The 21,341-nt window shown below is 38.7% G+C and overlaps 1 protein-coding gene across 1 annotated transcript in view; it reads left to right on the forward strand.

Moving 5' to 3' along the window:
- CAPZA2 (capping actin protein of muscle Z-line alpha subunit 2) overlaps positions 1-21,341 on the forward strand; it is a 43,866-nt gene that overhangs the window by 16,093 nt on the left and 6,432 nt on the right. The window contains exons 4-7 of the mRNA XM_023763798.1: positions 2,765-2,828; positions 15,207-15,413; positions 17,638-17,717; positions 20,933-21,011. Of these exons, the coding sequence (XP_023619566.1) occupies positions 2,765-2,828; positions 15,207-15,413; positions 17,638-17,717; positions 20,933-21,011 (430 nt within the window). The remainder of the gene's footprint in view (positions 1-2,764; positions 2,829-15,206; positions 15,414-17,637; positions 17,718-20,932; positions 21,012-21,341) is intronic.

The raw sequence follows: 21,341 nt of genomic DNA on the forward strand, positions 1-21,341 counted from the left end.
ATTTATGTTAAAATTTAATCTATCATATCATGTCTCCTTTCAGATTCCCTGTTATCCCTATTCCTGAAGTAATAGATAGAGTTTTTATTATGGGCTAGTAAAAAGCTTAGACCAAATTACTATCCATATTTATTATTTAAATATGTCTTTTACTGGAAAATTAATCCTAAATTTTAGTGATTTAGAATACAGTCATGTGCCGCTTAACAACAGGGACATGTGTTCTGAGAAATGTGTCATTAGGCGATTTTGTCATACAAAATTGTACTTACACAAACCTAGATGGTTTAGCCTACTTACACACCCAGGCTATATGCTATAGCCTCTTATTCCTAGGCTACAAACATGTACAGCATGTTATTACACAAAACAACACAAGATTAAATCAAGTACAAGAGAAATGATAGAATCAAGGACGGGAAAGCAAAACGTCTGAGGCTGCTGGCATAATACGGCATCGTTTTACAGCAAACTTTTTATAACTAGAAAGGGTACACTCCAAAATCACAATTAGAAGTATAGCATAGTAAGTACATAAATGAATAACATTTGCTTATTATCATTATAAAGTATTTATGTACTGTACTTTACATAAGTATTGTTACATTTTTATATGACTAGAGCACAGTAGGTTTGTTTTACACCAGCATTACTGCATTGGGCTGTGACGACACTGGGTGATAGGATATTTTCATCTCCATTTTAATATGGGACCATCATCATATATATGATTCATCAACAAATATTTTTACATGGTGCATGACTGTACTTTCTGTTTGTTTTTTATCTTAAACATACTTTTGAGATAAATTCATTTAAGGATTATTACATGATTGGCTGTATTGAGGCTATTCCCAGGAAAATTAGAATTTTAATGAATTAAGAAAATCAGAAGTGAATAGATACTTCTTTCACTATCCCCTCCCTTCATGAATTTCTATATTTACCCCCATCTTTGAACATGCAGTGTCGGGAATTTATAACTGGTAATTTAATTCTACTTTGCTATTTTTACATTTATTAATCTCTTGTTAACTCATCAGTGTTGCTTTGGTCAACCAAACATTCCTCTCTAGAGGAGATTTAGTAGCTAATACCTGAAAATTCAGTGGATGTCTTGGCCATTCAGAGTAATCTGCAGTTCTGGCTGCAGTTGCTTCACTGACCAATTTGTCATACACACTGCTGCCAAATTAATCTTTTTTAGAAGTAGTTCTAGGGTTATCCTTTCTCAAAACACTTCTCTGATTATTCTTTGCCTCCCAAATGAAGTAATTATTCCATCATTCTAGCCTTTCAATTCAGTAACTATTGAAGTAATTATTCCATCATTCTAGCCTTTCAATTCAGTAACTATAACCAAACACCTGCTATGTGCTAGGTGTTGAGCTTGGTGCTTTCTGTGATGTAGAACCTAACCTATTGTGTGTTTTGCTCATCTTGGTCCTTGTCATTGAAATAATAGTATTCTCTTTTCTCCCCATTCCTCCAATTTTTTTAAGACCAGAGAGCCTACCTCTTATTTCAGAGCTATTTCTCAGTATCACATCCATTATAAAATCACTCCTAATTCTTTTCCCTTCTTACCCTTGCTTCAGCAGAATGCAATTTAAATATATATGTTCTCCATAATGCTTTACTGGTCATTGTCTTATGTACTTTCTACTCTGTCTTACATTTATTTATCTATTATCTCTCCTATTCAACTGTAAGACCTTTTATTATAGGATCAGTCTAATTGCTCTTTGCTCTCTCACAGCACCTACTTTGTTCCCTGGTATGTTTTATACTAAATATATGCCTGAATAATTGGATATGTATCTTATAGAGGGATAACCTTTATTTTCAGGGTTTTGAATGAAGAGACTAATTACATTAACTCATTTAATTTTCTTTTGCTAAACATTGAAAGCTAGATATCATTCATCAGTTTTAAAAATATAAGATCATGCACTGGCCTGTTTGGCTCAGTGGATAGAGCATCAGCCCATGGACTGAAAGGTTCTAGGTTCAATTCCAGTTAAGAGCACGTACCTTGGTTGCAGGCTTGATCTCTGGTCCCGGTTGGGCGCCTATGGGAGGTAACCAATCATTGTATCTCACATCTATGTTTCTCTCTCTGTGTTTCTCCCCCTCCCTTCCACTCTCTCTAAAAAAATCCATGGGAAAAATATCCTTGGATGAGGATTAACATACACACACACACACTAATAAAAGGATAATATGCTAATTAGACCGGATAGACCGGACATCTTCCGGACAAATCCACAGGGGTTGTGGCTGCAAGGGCCGAGGAGGGCCAGCAGCCGTGGCGGCCAGCAGTGGCAGCAGCATCAGGGTGATGGGGGCAGTGCCTTCCCCTGATCGGCCCAGTCGCCTCCCGCAGAGGGAGGTCAGAGGCAGCGGCGGCGGCGGGGTGATGGGGGTGGTGCCTTCCCTTTATCTGCCCAATTGCCTCCCATAGAGGCAACTGGGCAGTAGGATATCCCCTGAGAGCTCCCGGACTGTGAGAGGGGGCAGGCCGGGCTGAGGGACAGCCTCCTCCCCCCCCACCCCACCCCCAGTGCATGAATTGCACTGGGTCTCGTGTGTGTGTGTGTGTGTGTGTGTGTGTGTGTGTGTGTGTGTGTGTATCATTAATGGAGAGTTATAATTTTATTTAACTTGCCATGTGACTTTTGTTGACAGGTGAATTGTCTGACTGTGATTTTTTAAAAGGGTATTAAGTAAGTAATTTTTAGTAATTGGCCTTTTTCTTTTGTAGTGCATTTGCACAGTATAACTTGGACCAGTTTACTCCAGTAAAAATTGAAGGTTATGAAGATCAGGTATGTTTCATATAAACATGGGGTCTGTTCATTTCATTTACAGTGGTTAATATTATCCTGTAAGAATTGTGCAGTGATATAAAAAAAAGTGTTCTAAGATTTTAGAAAATTGCTCTAAATCTACTCTTTTGGTTTTTCATAGCAAAAACTTAATCCAATAGTAATTCAAAATCTAGAATATATATTAGTAAGATCTATATATATAAAAGCCAAGCGACCAGAATGACAGAATGACCGAAATGTCCTCTTGTTATAACATGCACTTCGGTGGCCAACCATCCCAATCATGGCCCCAATGGGCCCCCCAACCTCCTGCAGCCCCTCCCCCCGGACAGCCCAGCCCCCAATTGCCCCCTGCACAGGGGGCGGGGCCGGGCGGCCAACCTCTCACGTTCCCTCGCCCCAACCAGCCCAGCCCCAATCGGCCCCCATAGGGGCAGGAGGTAGACGACCCCCCCCCCCCGCCCATGCACGAATTTGTGCACCAGGCCTCTAGTCCTATCTAATAAGGAGGGAATATGCTAATTGACCATCACACCCTCACAAAATGGCGGTGCCAACAGCCAATAAAGAGGGAATATGCTAATAGACTGTCACGCCCTCAAAGATGGTGACGTCCACAGCCCCAAGATGGCGGCACCCAGTCACCTCAGCCGCCCAGGGCCGGCCCAAGGCACACGCAAGCCTTGGATGGCAGCTGCCAGGCCGCCCGAGGCTCAGGTAACCAGGGCCGGCCGAGGCTTGTGCTGCCAGCAGTGGCAGCAGCAGAGGTGTGATGGGGGCGTCGCCTTCCCCTGATCGCCGGGTCGCCTCCCGCCCCTGAGGGCTCCCGGACTGTGAGAGGGGGAAGGCTGGGCTGAGGGACCAGCCTTCATGCACTGGGCCTCTAGTTTATACATAATTTGGTTGCTCTAGAATTCTCCAGTTCTTTATGTGAGTAGCATTTAGTAAATATTAAATTTTTTTTTCTTGAAGTTCAAGTTAGAATTGCTAAGAAAAGACACAAAAGATCACTAGCATTCTTACTTTATATTTTATTGGTTTAGAGTTATTAATAATTGAACCATGATTGTATTAATTCATATTGTGCTTATGTGAAGCACAATTTATATAAAATATTATGAAGAAGGAACTGGAAGGTGACACATAAGAGAGAGTACTAACCATCAGTTGTTGTTTTTGTCTTTTTTAAATCTTTATTGTTGAAAGTATTACATATGTCCTCTTTTTTACCCCATTGTCCTCTTCTAGTCCCACCCCCTACCCCCACCCCTGGCCTTCAGCACCCTATAGTCTGTATCCTTGGGTTATGCATTTATGCATACAAGTTCTTTGGTTGACCTCTTCCCACCCATCCACCCTGCCCCACCTTCCCTCTGAGATTCCACAGTCTGTTTCATGCTTCTGTGTCTCTGGATCTGTTTTTTTCATCAGTTTATTTTGTTTATTAGATTCCACATATGAGTGAGATCATGTGATACTTGTCTTTCTCTGACTGATTTATTTCACTTAGCATAATACTCTCCAGTTCCCTCCATGCTGTCTCAAAGGGTAAGAGATCCTTCTTTTTTACTGCTGCATAGTATCCCATTGTGTAAATGTACCACAGCTTTTTTATCCACTCATCTACTGATGGGCACTTGGGCTCTATCCAGATCTTAGTTATTGTAAATGGTATTGCTATGAACGTAGGGGTGCATACATCCTTTCTTTTTGCTCTTTTTAAAAAAATATTTTTATTGATTTCAGAGACAAAGGGAGAGGGAAAGAGATAGAAACATCAGTGATGAGAGAGATTTATTGACCGGGTGCCTCCTGCACATCCCACACTGGGGATCAAGCCCACAACCTCGGCATGTGCCCTTGACCAGAATCAAACCCAGGACCCTTCTATTACAGGCCAATGCTCTATCCACTAAGCCAAACTGGCTAGGGCCATACATTCTTTCTGATTGGTGTTTCTGATTTCTTAGGATACATTCCTAGAAGTGGGATCATTGGGTCAAATGGGAGTTCCACTTTTAATTTTTTTGAGGGAACTCCATACTGTTTCCCACATTGGCTGGCCCAGTCTACATTCCCACCTGCAGTGTACTAGGATTCCTTTTTCCCTATGTTCCGCCAGCACTTATCATTTGTTGATTTGTTGATAATAACCTTTCTGACAGGTGTAAAGTGATACCTCATTGTCTTTTTAATTTGCATCTCTTGGGTGATTAGTGACTTTGAGCATTTTTTCATATGTCTCTTGGCCTTCTGTATGTCCACCTTGGAGAATTGTCATTTAGGTCCTTTGTCCATTTTTTAATTGGATTGTTTGTCTTCCTTTTGTTGTATGAGTTCCCTGCATACATTGGAGATTAACCCCTTATCGGATATATCATTGGCAAATATGTTCTCCCATGCAGGGGGCTCCCTTTTCGTTTTGTTGATAGTTTCTTTTGCTGTGCAGAAACTTTTTATTTTGATGTAGTCCCATTTGTTTATTTTCTACTTGGTTTCCTTTGCCCTAAGAGATGTATCTGCAAACATGTTGATATGAGAGATGTCTGAGATTTTGCTGCCTCTGGTTTCTTCTGATATTTTTATAGTTTCACAACTTACATTTAAGTCTTTTACCTATTTTGAGTTTATTCTTGTGTATGTGTTAGTTGGTGATCTAGTTTCATTTTTTTGCATTTACCTGTCCAATTTTCCTAATACCATTTATTGAAGAAACTGTCTTTATTCCAATGTATGCTCTTGCCTCCTTTGTCAAATATTAATTGAGCATAATGGCTTGGGTTGTTTTCTGGGTTCTCTGTTTTGTTCCATTGACCTATATGCCGGTTCTTGTGCCAGTACCAGGTTGTTTTGTGTACACTGGCTTTGTAGTATGACTTGATACCTGGTATTGTAATCCCTCCAACTTTGTTCTTCTTTCTCAAGATTGTTGTGGCTATTTGGGGTCTTTTTTGGTCTCTTAAAAATTTTGGAGTGTTTGTTCTAGATCTGTGGAATATGCCCTTGGTATTTTAATAGGGATTGCATTGAATCTATAGATTGCTTTGGTTAGTATGGACATTTTAATGATGTTGAGTCTGCCAATCCATAAACATGGTATATTCTTCCACTTGTTTATATCTGCCTCTCTCTCTTTTTTCAATGTCTTGTAGTTTTCTGAGTACAGGTCTTTTACCTCCTTTTTTTGCCATGGTAAATGGGATTGTTTGTTTAGTTTCTCTTCCTGAGAGTTCATTATTGGTATATAATAATGCCATCAATTTCTGGGTGTTAATTTTGTATCCTGCTATGTTGCCAAATTCATTTATGAAACCTAGTAATTTTTTATGGCGTCTTTAGAGTTTTCTATGTACAATATCATGTTATCTGCAAATAATGACAGTTTTACTTCCTCCTTTCCAATTTGGATACCTTTTTTTTTCTTATCTGATTGCTATGGCTAGGACTCCAGTACTGTGTTGAATAAGAGCTGTGAAAGAGGGCATTCCTGTCTTGTTCCTGTAGTTCGAGAAATGGTTTTAGTTTTTGCCCATTGAGTATGATGTTGGCTATAGGTTTGTCATATGTGGTTTTCATTATGTTGAGGTATGATCCCTCTATTCCCACTTTGCTGAGAGTTTTTATCAGAAAGGGGTGTTGGATTTTGTCAAATGCTTTTTCTGCATCTCTATCTATGATCATATGATCATGTTATTTTTGTCTTGCAATCTGTTTATGTGATGTATCACATTTATTGACTTGCGAATATTGTATCAGCCTTGCATCCCTGGAATAAATCACCCTTGGTTATGGGATATGATCTTTTTAATGTACTGCTGGATTTGATTTGCTAACATTTTGTTGAGGAGTTTAGCATCTATGTTCATCAGGGATATTGGCCTGTAATTCTCTTTCTTTGTAGTGTCTTTATCTGCTTTTGGAGTTAGGGTAATGCTGGCCTCATAGAGCTTGGAAGTGTTCCTTGCTCTTGAATTTTTTGGAATTGTTTGAGGGGGATAGGTGATAGTTCTTTAAATGTTTGGTAAAATTCCCCTGTGAAGCCATCTGGATCAGGACTTTTGTTTGCTGAAAGTTTTTTTTATTATTATTACTGCTTCAGTTTCATCAGTATTTATCAGCATATTCAGATTTTCTGATTCTTCCTGCTTGAGTTTTAGAAAATTCTATTTTTCTAAATTTGTCCATTTTGTCCAGATTGTCCATTTTATTGGAATATAGTTGTTCATAGTATTCTTTTATAATCCTTTGTATTTATGTGGGGTGAGTTGTTACTTCACCTCTTTTATTCTGATTTAGTTTATTTGGGTCTCTCTTTTTGTTTCTTTATGGGTCTGGCTAGACTCTCTATGTCATTTGTTCCCACTCTGATCTTTATTATTTTCTTCCTTCTACTTTGGAATTTTCTTGTTTTTCTCTTTCTAACTTTTTAAGTTGTAGGGTTAGATAACTTATTACATGTTTTTTTTCTTTCTGAGGTAGGCCTGTAATGCTATGAACTTCCTCTCAGGACTGCTTTTAGTGTGTCCCATAGATTTTGGGTTGTTGTGTGTTCATTTTCATTTGTTTCCAGGATGTTTTTTATTTCTTCTTTGATCTCTTTTGATAACCCATTCATTATTTAATAGCAAGCTATTTAGCTTCCATGTGTTTGAATGTTTTTGTGTGTGTTTATTGTAGTTGATTAACAATTAGTTCTCAATGGCAAATTATATCAGAGCTTTTCTTTCTCATGAGATTTTGGTTTCTTGGGTGTTTTTTGTTTTGTTTTATTTTGTTCTGTTTTTTAATTTAATTTTTCCCATCACCATTTGTTCCCTCTATGACCTCTTCCAACTCCACACCTCCTCCAACCTCCCTGCAACCCCTGCAATCACCACACTGTTGTCCATGCCCATGAGTTCTCTCTCTCTTTTTGCTCAATCACTTCCAACACCCATTCTTCCCCCAGCTGTCTGCCTGCTCTCTAGGAGTTTTTTGTGTGTTTTTTTATGTTATACACAGTGCTGTATTGAACACCTTTGTACCTCCAGGCACATTGACTGTTGTTTTCTCAAGATAAATCACTAAAAGATTTGCTGGGTCTCAGAAACAAGAAAAATCTTTTAAAAATGTTGGATAGCTCCCAAACTCATTTTCTGAACCTAGCATAATTTTAATATTTAAAATTAATAAAGATAAAACAAAAAAGCAAACTTGAGTAATTTCACGTATGACTTTGGATTTAAGAGTTTTAAATAGATATTAACAAATAGAATCCAGGAATATATAAAAAGAATTATATGCCAAAATTGAATAGAATTTATTATTGGAATGTGAGGGTGGTTTAATATAAGGCATTATATTGGTCTCCCCTGTCCTCCTTCCCAATGGTACCAATTTAGCCTGCTGGCTATCAATTTGCAATCTCAATTTTATATCTTAAATCTCTTTACTACATCATAAACTTTGTGAAAATAAAGTCTGTGTACTTGAATTCTTTTTTACACTCTCTCATTATTTGTTGTTAATTCAGAATTTTCCAGCCCATGGAAGGCACATATTTCTGGAGCCTGCATGGATTTACAACTCCCAAAAGTGTTTATTACCCTGCCTTGGAGGATGCCTTTATTTTCCCAGAACTGATGTTTGCAGAGTGCATTATAAAGCATAACAATTTGGTTTAAATGTTTTGTATACTAGAGCCACTTTTTACTTCAAACAGATAGTAAAATCCTTCCCAAAACAAACTGCTATCTTCCAGTCACTGCACATATGTAAAAAACAGTTTGTGATTATAGGATTCCTTTGAACAATTACATTTATAATCTCAAAGCCAACAGTTTCGCTTCCTAAACTGTGTGTCCATACTGATCAAATCAACCAGAGACTCCAACCTTTCCAAGTAGTTATGTGGGCTCAGCTTGGGTCTTAAATTAGAAAAGATGATAACCTAAAAGGGAGGAATGGAAACTTCAGCAGCACAATAGCTGCCTCCCCAAAAGACTGAGAAATTATCCAGACCTCACAGGGTATAGAACATCAGACAGATCATTAAGCATCTATAATGTCGAAAAGATAACGAACAGCAAAGGAGCAAGCCTGCCAGAAGCAGAGGAATAGGATAAAAAACTCCCTGTTTTGAGCTATCAAATGGAACTGAACAGATAGATAATCAGGGCATCAAAATAACAAACCACTTTTCAGTTTTGCATTCTGATTAAGAAGATCAGATAAAAGATAAATACTCAATTCTACTTTACCTGTAGAGAAACCTATTTCTGGATAATTTAGGCCTGTGCTTCTCAAACAGGGGTGCCTCTGCACATATTTGATAATGGTTGAAGACAATCTTCATTGTTACACCTAGGGGGGTGGTGCTAGTGGCATCTACTGACTAGAGGCCAGCAATGCTGCTACCATTCTACAATACACAGGACAGCCTCCTTCTACCAAGAATTATCCAGCCCCAAATTTCAATAGTGCTAAGGTTGAGAAATCCTGATTTAAGCCTAAAATAGTTTTTCTTTGAGTTAATGTAGAGGGGAAAAAATGGGCCTTTTCTTTGAATTTTTCTCTTTTTTAATTGAATTTACTAGGGTGACATTGGTTAATAAAATTATATGGGTTTCAGGTGTACAAAAATATATCATGTGTATATTGTATTGTGTATTCACCACCCCAAGTCAAGTCTCCTTTCATTACCATTTACCCTCCCTGTTTCCTCTTCTACCTGTCCCCACACCCTTTCCCTCTGGAAGTCACCATATTGTTATCTGTGTCTATGAGTTGTGGCAGGGGGTGGGGGGGTCGGGCCTAGTGTGGGATTTTTGGTGGTATTTGTTTTTTGCTTTATCCAATATATTGATACTAGAGGCCCGATGCATGAAATTCATGCAAGGGGCTCGGCCCTCACAGCCGTGGCAGCTTGCCTCAGCCCTCACAGCCCCAGCTTCATCCACAAGGTCGTCCTGGAGGATGTCCAGAAGGTCGTTTGGCTGCCTGGTCTAATTAGCATATTATGCTTTTATTATTATAGATTATCTATTGACCAACAAATCAGGGTTTCCTTATGATATATTAATAGACAGTGAAAAGGAATTTGAAAAATTCAGCAGCTAGTTCATTACAAACACCCTAAGTAAAGATATGGATAGAAAAAAAAACTCTTAAATACAATAGCTTGTTTAACAAAAACCAATAGTAAATAGCATAAACTACAAACACAAATAACTTTAGTTAACAGAAAAGTTAACCAGGTATGTCTATTATTATTATTTTTAATAAAATGGAGGTATAGCAAATACGACAAGAAAACGAGAACTTTCAAAAGCTTTAGAAAAGAAGAGAAAAACTCATAGGTGATATGATTTATATATTTGGAAATACTGAGAGATTTGAGTAAAATTAACCTCCAAATTAACCTCCTAAGCCAAAAAAAAAACCCCACTAGACTTAAAAGAATTCCATAAGATGAAGTTAAGGTAAGAATACAAAACTCATTAGTTTTTCTCTGTTGTAGCAAGTAAGTACTTTAAACTAGAAATGGTTGGAGGAGGTGGAATTCCATTTTAAGTAGCAGTGAAATTAGACATTAACCTAGGAAAAACCTTGACAAGAAAGAAATAGGATTATGAAGAAAATGGTGGTTGTCTTCTTGAAACACATAAAACATCTGAACAATGGAAAGGCACACCACATTTCATTTTGAGATAGAAAGTTAAATTATTTTTGGAACATGTTGTTACTGATTTCAGAGAGGAAGGGAAAAGGAGAGAGAGATAGAAACATCAATGATGGGAGAATTATCAATCAGCTGCCTCCTGTACGCCCCCTATGGGAATTAAGCTCGCAACCTGGGCATGTGCCCTGACCAGGAATTGAACCTTGAGCTCTTGGTTCATGCGGCAACGCTCAACCACTAAGCCACATCGGCCAGACAAAAGTTAAATTATTTAAAAATTAAAATATGAATTTAATGTAGCTTGATTACAATCCTAATAGTTTTTTAATTAGAATTTTTATAAGGTTTATGTGAAAAAATGCATGCTTAGAAAAATGTAAGAACAGTAAGAATTGCCTTACTAGATACAGATAGCACAAGAACCTTTACAACCAATATAAAGTTAAATCAGGGTGGTATTGTATTGAGTAGACAAATCAGTAGAGCAGTATATAGAACCATGATTTAGTCCCAAAATATATGGAAATTTCTATATGTGACAAGGTTATAATTTAGACATTTAATAAAAGATATTGGCACAACTGGTTTCTATCAAGAAAAAGTTAAGTTGAATCTCTGTCTCATGCAATATACAGAAATAAATTTCATCTGGATTTAAAATATGTAAAATGGCACAGGTCAGATGGCTCAGTTGCTTGGAGAGTCATCCCATACACCAAAAGGTTGCAGGTTCGAGTCTGGGCACATATCTAGGTTGTGGGTTTAATCCCTGGGAGGCAACAGATCGATATTTCTCTTTCTCTCCCCCTTTCCCCTTTTCTCTCTCTCTAAAAAATCAATAAACATATCTTCAGGTGAAGATTAAAAGAAGCCCTAGCCAGTTTGGCTCAGTGGATAGAGCGTCGGCCTGTGGACCAAAAGTTCCTAGGTTCGATTCCAATTAAGGGCATGTACTTTGATTGCAGGATCCTCCCCAGCCCATGCCCTGGTCAGGGCGTGTGCAGGAGGTAACCAATAGACGTGTTTCTCTTACACAGATATTTCTCTCTGTCTTTTCCTTTCTCTTCCACTCTCTCGAAGAAATCAATGGAAAAATATATATACTAGAGGCCCGGTGCATGAAACTCGTGCACGGGGGGCAGGGTGTGTGTTCCTCAGCCCAGCCTGCACCCTCTCCAATCTGGGACCCCTCGAGGGATGTCTCACTGCCCATTTAGGCCCGATCCCTAACTGCCCTCCCCTGCTGGCCTGATCGCCCACAACTTTACCACATGGGGCGGCCATCTTGTGTGTTGGGATGATGGTCAATTTGCATATTGCCTCTTTATTATATAGGACTAGAGGCCCAGTGCACAAAAATTTGTGCACTCAGGGGGGGAGGGGGGGCCCCCTCAGCCCGGCCTGTGCCTCTTGCAGTCTGGGACCCCTCAGGGGATGACCACCTGCTGGCTTAGGCCTGCTCCCCGGGGGATTGGGCCTAAGATGGCAATCAGACATCCCTCTGGCAGCCTGGCAGCCCTCGGGGGATGTCCACTTGCCAGCGGGGAGCAGACCTAAGCTGCAGTCAGACATCCTTAGCGCTGCTGAGGAGGCGGGAGAGGCTCCCACCACCACCGCTGTACTGGCAGCCATCAGCCTGGCTTGTGGCTGAGCAGAGCTCCCCCCTGTGAGAGCGCCCTGACCACCAGAGGGCAGCTCCTGCATTGAGCGTCTGCCCCCTGGTGGTCAGTGTGTGTCATAGTGACCAGTCATTCCCAGTCCTTCTGCTGTTAGGGTCAGTTTGCATATTACCCTTTTACTATATAGGATAGAGGCCTGGTGCACGGGTGGGGGCCGGCTGGTTTGCCCTGAAGGGTGTCCCAGATCAGGGTGCGGGTCCCGTTTGGGTGCCTGGCCAGCCTGGGTGAGGGGCTGATGGCTATTTGCAGCTGGTCACACCCCCTTCAGGGTGGGGGTCCCCACTGGTGTGCCTGGCCAGTCTGGGTGAGGGGCTGAGGGCCGTTTTCAGGCTGGCGGGCAACTGAAGCTCCCAGCCTCTCCTTTTTTTCTGTTTTTTTGTTTTTGTTTTTGTTTTTGTTTTTTATTCTGGGATTTATTTACCTTCTATAGCTGTCACTGGAGCTGAGAGCCGGCTCCAGCTCGGAGGCCCGGCTCCAGCTCTGAGGCTGCGGCTGTCTGAAAGCAGGTATTGGGGTTTGTTTAGTTTCTATAATTAAAACATTGTTGCCATCACTGCCGCTCTAAGCTCTGAGGCCGAAGCTGGCTGAAAGCAGGTATATGGAGCTTGTTTAGCTTCTATAATTGCAACATTGTTTCTTAGACTGCAGCTCAGAGGCCGGCAGCGGCAGGCGGGGAATGTTGGCTTCCTCCATCACTGGAGCAAGCAAGCCTCCTGTTCGCTTTAGCTGCCTGGCTGCCGGCCGCCATCTTGGTTGGCAGTTAATTTGCATATCGCCTTGATTACCCAATGGGAAGGGTAGTGAAGTTACGGTTAATTACCATGTTTGTCTATTATTAGATAGGATATCCTCAGGTGAGGATTAAGAAACAAACAAACAAAAAGATTAAAAGAAAAAAACTTCTAATGTGTAAAGTGACTAAAATTTTAAAAACATGTACAAGATAGGGACAGGGAAGACCATCCCTCCTATATAATAAAATCCTAATGTGCATATCGACCAAACGATGGAATGACCAACAGGGGGCAGACGCTCAACGCAAGAGCTGTCCCTTCATAGTCAGTGCACTCCCACAAGGGGAGAGCCACTGAGCCATAAGCTGGACTCACAGCTGGCGAGCACAGCGGCAGTGGCGGGAGCCTCTCCCACCTCCACTGCAGCGCTAAGGACCCCTCGGGGGATCCTGGAATGCAAGAGGGCTCATACCAGGCTGAAGGACCCCCACCCCTAGTGCATGAATGTCGTGCACTGGGCCTCTAGCTTTAAATAAGACTGGAAACCCAGAAACTTTATAAAAGAGAAGATGGGCCCTAACCGGTTTGGCTCAGTGGATAGAGCATCGGCCTGCGGACTGGGGGGTCCCAGGTTCGATTCCGGTCAAGGGCATATACCTTGGTTGCGGGCACATCCCCAGTGGGGAGTTTGCAGGAGGCAGCTGATAGATGTTTCTCTCTCATCGATGTTTCTAACTCTCTATCCCTCTCCCTTCCTCTCTGTTAAAAAAAAAAAAAGAGAGAGAGAGAAGATGGGCATTTTTGCTGATAATAATTATTTTAACCGTAGAATGAAACAGTTACCTTAAAAAAACCACATGTATAAATTAATAAGAAAAAAGAAGAAAAATATTAAAGGATATTTGCTCACAGAAGAGCAAATGGCCCCACTAAATATCAAAAGATGTCTAGATCTGTCAGGAGTCAAAGATATAAAGTAATGAAATATATTTTCTACCCATCAGACTGAAAAAAGGAACTGTATGCCTATTGATTGTGATAATATGAAGGGAAACATATCTCATGTATTATTCATATGTGGTTTGTTACAGTTATTTTAAAAAAAAGCAACAACAACAACATCTAACTCTATTTCCACTGTTGGGGATCTATCCAAGAGAAATAGAAGCATCTTAGTGGAAGTAAAAATATCAGTATGTTAAAATATATGTACAGTAATACTTATTTCAATATTTTTAATGTCCCCTCACTTCCCCCAAAAAAGAAAATAGCCTGAAAATAAAGAGATGGCCATTAATAGTAGAATGGCAGAATAAATTGTTATATCCACATCATGGGATATTATGCAACCATTAAAAAGAATGGTGACGTTTAGCAGTTGACTTTGAAGAATTTCTATGAGGTATTGATGTTGAAAAAAGCCAGATGCAGAAAAATGTGTGTGTGCATGCATTTTTATTGTATTCATATAAAACAATAACAAAAAAAACCCTGTATGCATTTATATGTATACATAGATATGTATATATTTATCTATATACTATGTGGCCGAATGAAATTTAGAAGGATACATTCTGTGTTTTCATGATTTACATCAGAGAGATGGGGAAGTCCTGATGTAGATAAGGAGTCAAAAATTGGAGAATTGCAAGGGAAATTTTTTAAATCAGAAAATGTCTCATGCATATGTAATATAAATGTAGATAAATAAAATACATTTCAAAAAATTTGGAGTCAATTGAAAATAAATGTCAATGACTAGTTTATAGAAACAAGAGGGAGGCACTTCACAGTAGATGAGATTGTGGCCCAACAACAATGTAGGACACACAAGAGGAGTTTCACTGGATTAAAACCATTCTTGTAATCATCCTCATCAAAGGTTAATTATTGTCACTTCCTTAGATTTGAGGAACTGGAGAATGATAACAGAAATAGTAAGCTATTCATAGATCTGACTCCAACGATGTATTAGAAGAATACATTTTTTTCACTGGGAGCTAGAAGTTATTAAATCAGATCCACTGATCCAAGATGAATGAAAGTAGCCTCATTGTCTTTATAAAAGTCTACTCATTTGAAGTAGTTGTGCCATTTAGTTAAATCAGTTGTTTGGAGTAGATTTATTTTATAGTTTTAAGGGAAAAGCTTAAGTGAATGTATATTAATATATATTAGTATTTAAATGGTATTTTTAAACATTTATCTTTATTGTTGAAAGTATTACAGATGTCCCCCTTTTTCCCCATTGACCCCTTAAATGCTAAATACTTTTTTCCCAATATTTATTGTATCATTGAAGGTATTGATAACAGAACATGGCGATGTGGGAAATGGAAAGTTTTTGGATCCAAAAAATAGAATCTGTTTCAAATTTGATCACTTAAGAAAGGAAGCGACTGATCCAAGACCGTATGAAGCAGAGAATGCAATTGAATCATGGAGAACTTCAGTAGAAACTGCTCTGCGAGCTTATGTAAAAGAACATTATCCGAATGGGGTCTGCACTGTAAGTCATCAGTGAAAGTCACCTTTTCCTTTCGTCTTCTGACAGTGTTTTTATGGTCTCTTGAATTTTATAGTAATTTATAGAACTTGTCATTCTTTTTTTTTTTCTTGAAGTAAATATTTTCAAGAATGTTTATTTTTTTTTTCAAGAAATTCTAAATAGTAAATATATTATGATAGCCCAGAGTGGAAAAATGCTGTACCTTGAATTAAATTCAAGTAGGAATTCCCATATATTGATTAGAAGAGCACAGTTATGATGAGATTTTTTAACCCTTTGAGTGCCAACCAATATCCTAGGAACTATGCTAAAATTGCCAAGGCATTTTTGCTGATTTTACAGCAGTTTAGGAAAAAAATTATGAATCGCAAGTAAATGAAGTTACATATTCAATATCTTCCACAAAATCATCATCTTCACAGCAAGAATTGACATATTTAGCAATATCATCATCACTAATAAAAGCAGACTTAGAACTGGACACTGCAGGAGGAGCGCAATAGCGCTCCCAGCACTTTTGGCGAAAGACAGGAGGAGCGCGATCACGCTCCCTGGCACTCTAGGGGTTAATCTCATGTTCATGATTCATCTCAATAAGTTTTGATCAATCTTCTTTTTATTAAGCTATGAGATCTTAGAACAAATAAAATTATTTGGAAGTGGAGTTACATCCTCGTGTCTTTTAAAATAAAATTTCTTATGTTTTATAATGTTCTTTCATATGTTTAAGCTATCTTTATATTTTCAGAATGAAATAAGTTAGAAAGTAGGAGAGCTTTTTTTCTCTCTCTCTTTTCATAAGATTGTTTGTACCCAGATAGGCTTTTTAGTCCCCCACAGTGAGTTTGTGCTGTAATTTCTGTAGCCAGAGTGATCTTTTGAAATGCCAATCGGATCATGAAAATTCCCTATTTAAAATCCTTCATCAATTTTCCATTGCACTTAGGATAGAATCTGGGTTTCTGAACATGGCTTTCAAGGCCCTATGGACCTGGCCTCTGCCTGTCTCTCCAACCTAAGGTGACCATGTGTTTTGGTTTATACCTACTGTCCCAACATAATCCTATCTAATAAAGAGGGAATATGCTAATTGACTGCCACGCCCTCAAAGATGGCAGTGCCTACAGCCACAAGATGGCAGCTCCCAGTCCCTGCCTGCCTCCAGAGTCCCCCAGTCTCCTCAGCCCTCCAGCCACCCAGGGCCGGCCCAAGGCGCAGGCAAGCCTCGGATGGCAGCTGCCCAGCCACCTAGGGCTGCCCGAGGCTCAGGTAACCAGGGCTGGCTAAGGCTTGTGCTGCCGGCAGTGGCAGCAGCAGAGGTGTGATGGGGCATCGCCTTTCCCTGATCGCCGGGTCACTTCCCGCCCCTGAGGGCTCCCGGATTGTGAGAGGGGGCAGGCCGGGCTGAGGGACCCCTCCTCCAGTGCATGAATTTTCATGCACCGGGCCTCTAGTTATTAATATTACCAAGAGAACCCTGTTTCACTCTCAGAAGTTTCCTGGTTAAGACAAAAATCCATATGGTTTCTTAAGTTTCTAGCGCTCAATAATTATTTGAGAAATAAAGTCTAACTTAAAATACCTTATACTTTTTTTAACTCTAACCTTGTAGATTAGGATTATTTTGGAAGAATAACTCAAAAATAAGGTGGTTAAATTTAATTTGAGAGAGTTGAATTAGAGAGTCCTCACTTGTCCTGGGGGATTGAAAAGCACGATTTAAACATTACTTCTAAAGCAGTAGGCTAGAGGTAAAATAACATCATCATATCATCATAGGCATTCTCTTAACAATCTTTCTTAGTTATAAGTAAATTTCTCATCTTTTTCCAGATACTTTTTTAAATGACTAGAGAAATTGCAATCCCTGAGATTGTGAAGTAAACAAAGATGATAATCACAATCTAGGTCTAGTTTTTATTTACATGGAAACAGCCATATTGATATCTGTATGTTCATGCTTCTCCTGATACTTGTGTTTGGAATGAAAAATATGGTATATCTAGAATATTTATGACTACTTTACAATCAGTTTTACTCAGTAAATTGCATGTTATTAATTGTGAGTTCTTTTATGATCCACAAAGGCTCTGTGATTAAGTGTTCTAATTTGAGTATTATATGTTCCTGCCAGAGACACAATTTTTAGTATCGTATAGATTTATAAAGTTGAACTTTCTGTGGCCCTAAATTCACTCTTATGTTTGTTTTCTTTGCCATCAAGGTATATGGTAAAAAAATAGATGGACAGCAAACCATTATTGCATGCATAGAAAGCCATCAGTTCCAAGCAAAAAACTTTTGGTAAGTTAAAATTTTGGTGCATTGGAGAATTTCGACATTGTTTATATTCTTTGTAAAAGGTTTTTGCTTTATTGATTGAGCCTATACCTTGCTTGTATGATTGAAAAAGAGCAATCTAAACATAATATAAAACTTCAGCCTTTTTATGACCCAGAGATTCCACTTCTAGATATATATCTAAAAAACCCAAAACACTAATTTGAAAGAACTTATGCATCCCTATGTTTATTGCAGCATTATTTACAACAGTTAAGATATGGAAGCAATCCAGGGGCCCTTCAACAGAATATTGGATAAAGAAGTGGTACATATAAATACAATGGAATATACTTGGCCATAAAAAAGAATGAAATCTTACCATTTGCAACAGCATGGGTGCACGTAGAGGGTATTATGCTCAGTGTAATGTCAGAGAAAAACAAATGCCTATGATTTCACTTGTATGTAGAATCTAAAGAACAAAATAAACAAAATTGAAATGGACTCATAGACGCAGAGAGCAAACTGGTGGTTGTCAGAAGGGAGAGGCTTGGAGGACTGGGTGAGAGAGGTGAAGGGGTTAACAAATACAAATTGGTAGTTACAAAATAGTCACAGGGTTGTAAGTAAAGCATAGGGAATATAATCAATAGTATTGTGATAACTGTGTATGGTACCAGTTGGGGTACTGGAATACTGAGGGGAACATTATGTAACGTATATGATTGTCTAACCACTAAGCTGTACACCTGAAACCAATACAAAATAAAATTGGGGGAGGGGGGAACCTTCAGCCTTTTGATACAAAAACTAGCAAGCAGCATCCTAAGGGAACTTGTGTGCCTTTGAGCAGACCAGTTGGAGGCCCGTATGCTCATTCTGAGAAGGGGTTGTTTCTGAATGAGACTTATATGAGGGAGGAGGGCAGAGGTGAAGAATTAAGACTTTTTTGTGTGTGTAAACTTTAGGGACTCTGACGTAGATATTTTCATGTGGATTGCCTTGTCCCCAGTTAGCCAATGTGAGGAAGTAATGGCATATTTTATACAGTGGAGCAAATTACAATCATGCCTTATAATTTTTGTACAAGTCATTTGATTACTTACTATAAAAGTCTAGTCTCCCAAAGCACTGACTTGCCCTATTAATCTTTTATCTTTGACAAGTTGGTAGGCCTTTTTATTCTTAAATAATACTTTGAGATATCTCCTGTTAAAAAAAATTTTGAAGCTCTTCAAGACTTTATAAATTCAGAATTAAATGAAATCTTTATATCCCCCTTTTTAGTTAATTCATACTATGCTCATCAGAGTAAGTATGATCATAATATCTACCTGTTAAGTGTATTAGTCTTTGATTTGCTAGCCAGGTTGGCTGGTGGTGCTCCTGAAGGTGTTAGTAACCCCTATGGGCCAGTTTGGTCTATGTCCCAAACTTGCTCCACTATTTAACCATCTCAGAAATAAATGCAAGGTTACAAAGTTAACCAAGAGCATTTGAAGGAATGTAAATACATTATCCCTGAAGGAAAATCAATTTCACATGTAAACAAGCTGCAGTCACTTAAAGATTTCTTCATTTTTATATTTTCAAGGACTTTTAAAAAAATGTAACATTTTAAAAATATGTATGGCATGACAACTACTTAAAGGGAAGACCAGGTTTCTTTCCCCCCTATGATACTGTGATACTACACGCACCTAATAATAATACTTTTCAAATGTTAAGTGTTAACTTTAGGTATGAGAGTCATCATTCTACAGATTTTTATGATTGGTTAGACTGCAAGAATATTGAAAAGAACACAAATAATTTTATACCAAAGCCAATATAGTGATCTATTAGCCCTGTGATTATTTTAGAAATGTATACTGTTCAAAAGTACTAACAGGCCCTGGCTGTTATGACTCATTGGTTAGAGTGTTAGCCTGGGCATCAAAGGGTCATAGGTTTGAGCCCAGGGAGGCAACCAATCGATGTGCCTGTCTCACATCCATGTTTTTCTGTCTCTCCTCCTCCACCTCTTCCTCCCTCCCTTCCATTCTCGCTAAAAATCAATGGAAAAAATATTCTCAGGTGAGGGTTAACAAAAAAACAAAACAAAAAAACTGACAGGTACAGATTTGCATATCAGAGTGTCTATAGTGTGCAAAGAGCAAGTAAAGATGGAAAGAAAAGAGAAAAGGAGTTGCTATGGAAAAGGCTCTCCGGGGCGGAAAGGATAAATTTCATTACCTGGAATGGGAGACAAAAATGAATAGCATACCTGTTGCTTGATGTAACTTCACAATTTCCTACCATGATGAATATGTATTAATTTGTATACCGAAAATAATTTCAGGAAGTGGTAGGAGGGATGTGCCTTTGATGTGAAAACTTTAAACCTAAAATTGGAAAGGAGGTGTGGGGGATATCTAATGCTTATAATTCTTTATAGCCCTTTTCTTTCCAGATATCAAAACCTCCTTAAGAATGTTGTATTACTGCCCTGGCCAGTGTGGCTAAGTTGGTTGGGCATCATCCCATGCCACGAAAGGTTGTTAGGGCACACGCCCAGGTTGCAGACTTGATCCCCAATGGGGGGTGTGCAGGAGACAGTTGATCGATGTATTGCTCTCCCATCGATGTCTCTCTCTTTCTCCCTCTTCCTCTCTCTCTCTTTCTTAAAAAAAAAAAAAAAGAAAGAAAGGAAAAGAAATCAGTTAAAAAAAGAATGTTGTACTATCCATTCTTTTTAAATTATTTGGTACTTTCTATAACTCAGTGGATGTTAAACTGTATTGATTTGCTAAAGCACCTGATAATATGAACATTTATTTATTCTTAATTAAAACATAAGTGAGTCAATTAAAGAAGCAGCTTAAAATTTTTCTCTAAAAGTAGCTTACATGTTTTAGTTTAATGAATATCTAGCATTCATCCCCCACATTCTCTCATACTATAACATTACATTTTTAAAAAATGGTTTTTAATAGATTTCAGAGAGGAAGGGTGAGAGAGATAGAAATTTCAATGATGAGAGAAAATCATTGATCAGCTGCTCCCTGCATGCCCCAATACTGGGGATCTAGCCCACAACCCAAGTGTGTGCCCTGGGAATCGAACCGTGACCTCCTAGTTCATAGGTTAGTGCTCAACCACTGAGCCATGCCGGCCAGGCTGTAACATTCAGTTTAAATCTGTCACTTAAAATTTATTTTCCCTACCTATTTACAGCTGCTGTTTTTATTTTTAAGGAATGGTCGTTGGAGGTCAGAGTGGAAGTTTACAATCACTCCTTCAACCACTCAAGTGGTTGGCATCTTGAAAATTCAGGTATGAAATAAAATGAATTTATTTAGTGATCTCTGAATAGCAAAACAATGATTCATAAGTTTACATTTTTATAATATAAAATAACCATTTCTTCTTCAGATCTTTGTGTTGAGGAAATTGGAAAAACAAGTAGTGCTGATTTCATCTTTTAAATAATGTTGCAATGCATTCTCTATAGTCATCAAGAATCTGCAAGGATAACTGACAGATTCTCAAAACACAGTTAAAATTAGGTGTTATCACTCAGTCTGTTCTTTAAATAATTTGCTCATATAAGCATTTTCTTTTTATTTTGCTGAATTGCTGGACCTTTTGCCATTCCCTAATCTA

The sequence above is a fragment of the Myotis lucifugus genome, unplaced genomic scaffold (genome assembly GCF_000147115.1).
Source record: "Myotis lucifugus unplaced genomic scaffold, Myoluc2.0 scaffold_301, whole genome shotgun sequence".
NCBI classification, from domain to species: domain Eukaryota; kingdom Metazoa; phylum Chordata; class Mammalia; order Chiroptera; family Vespertilionidae; genus Myotis; species Myotis lucifugus.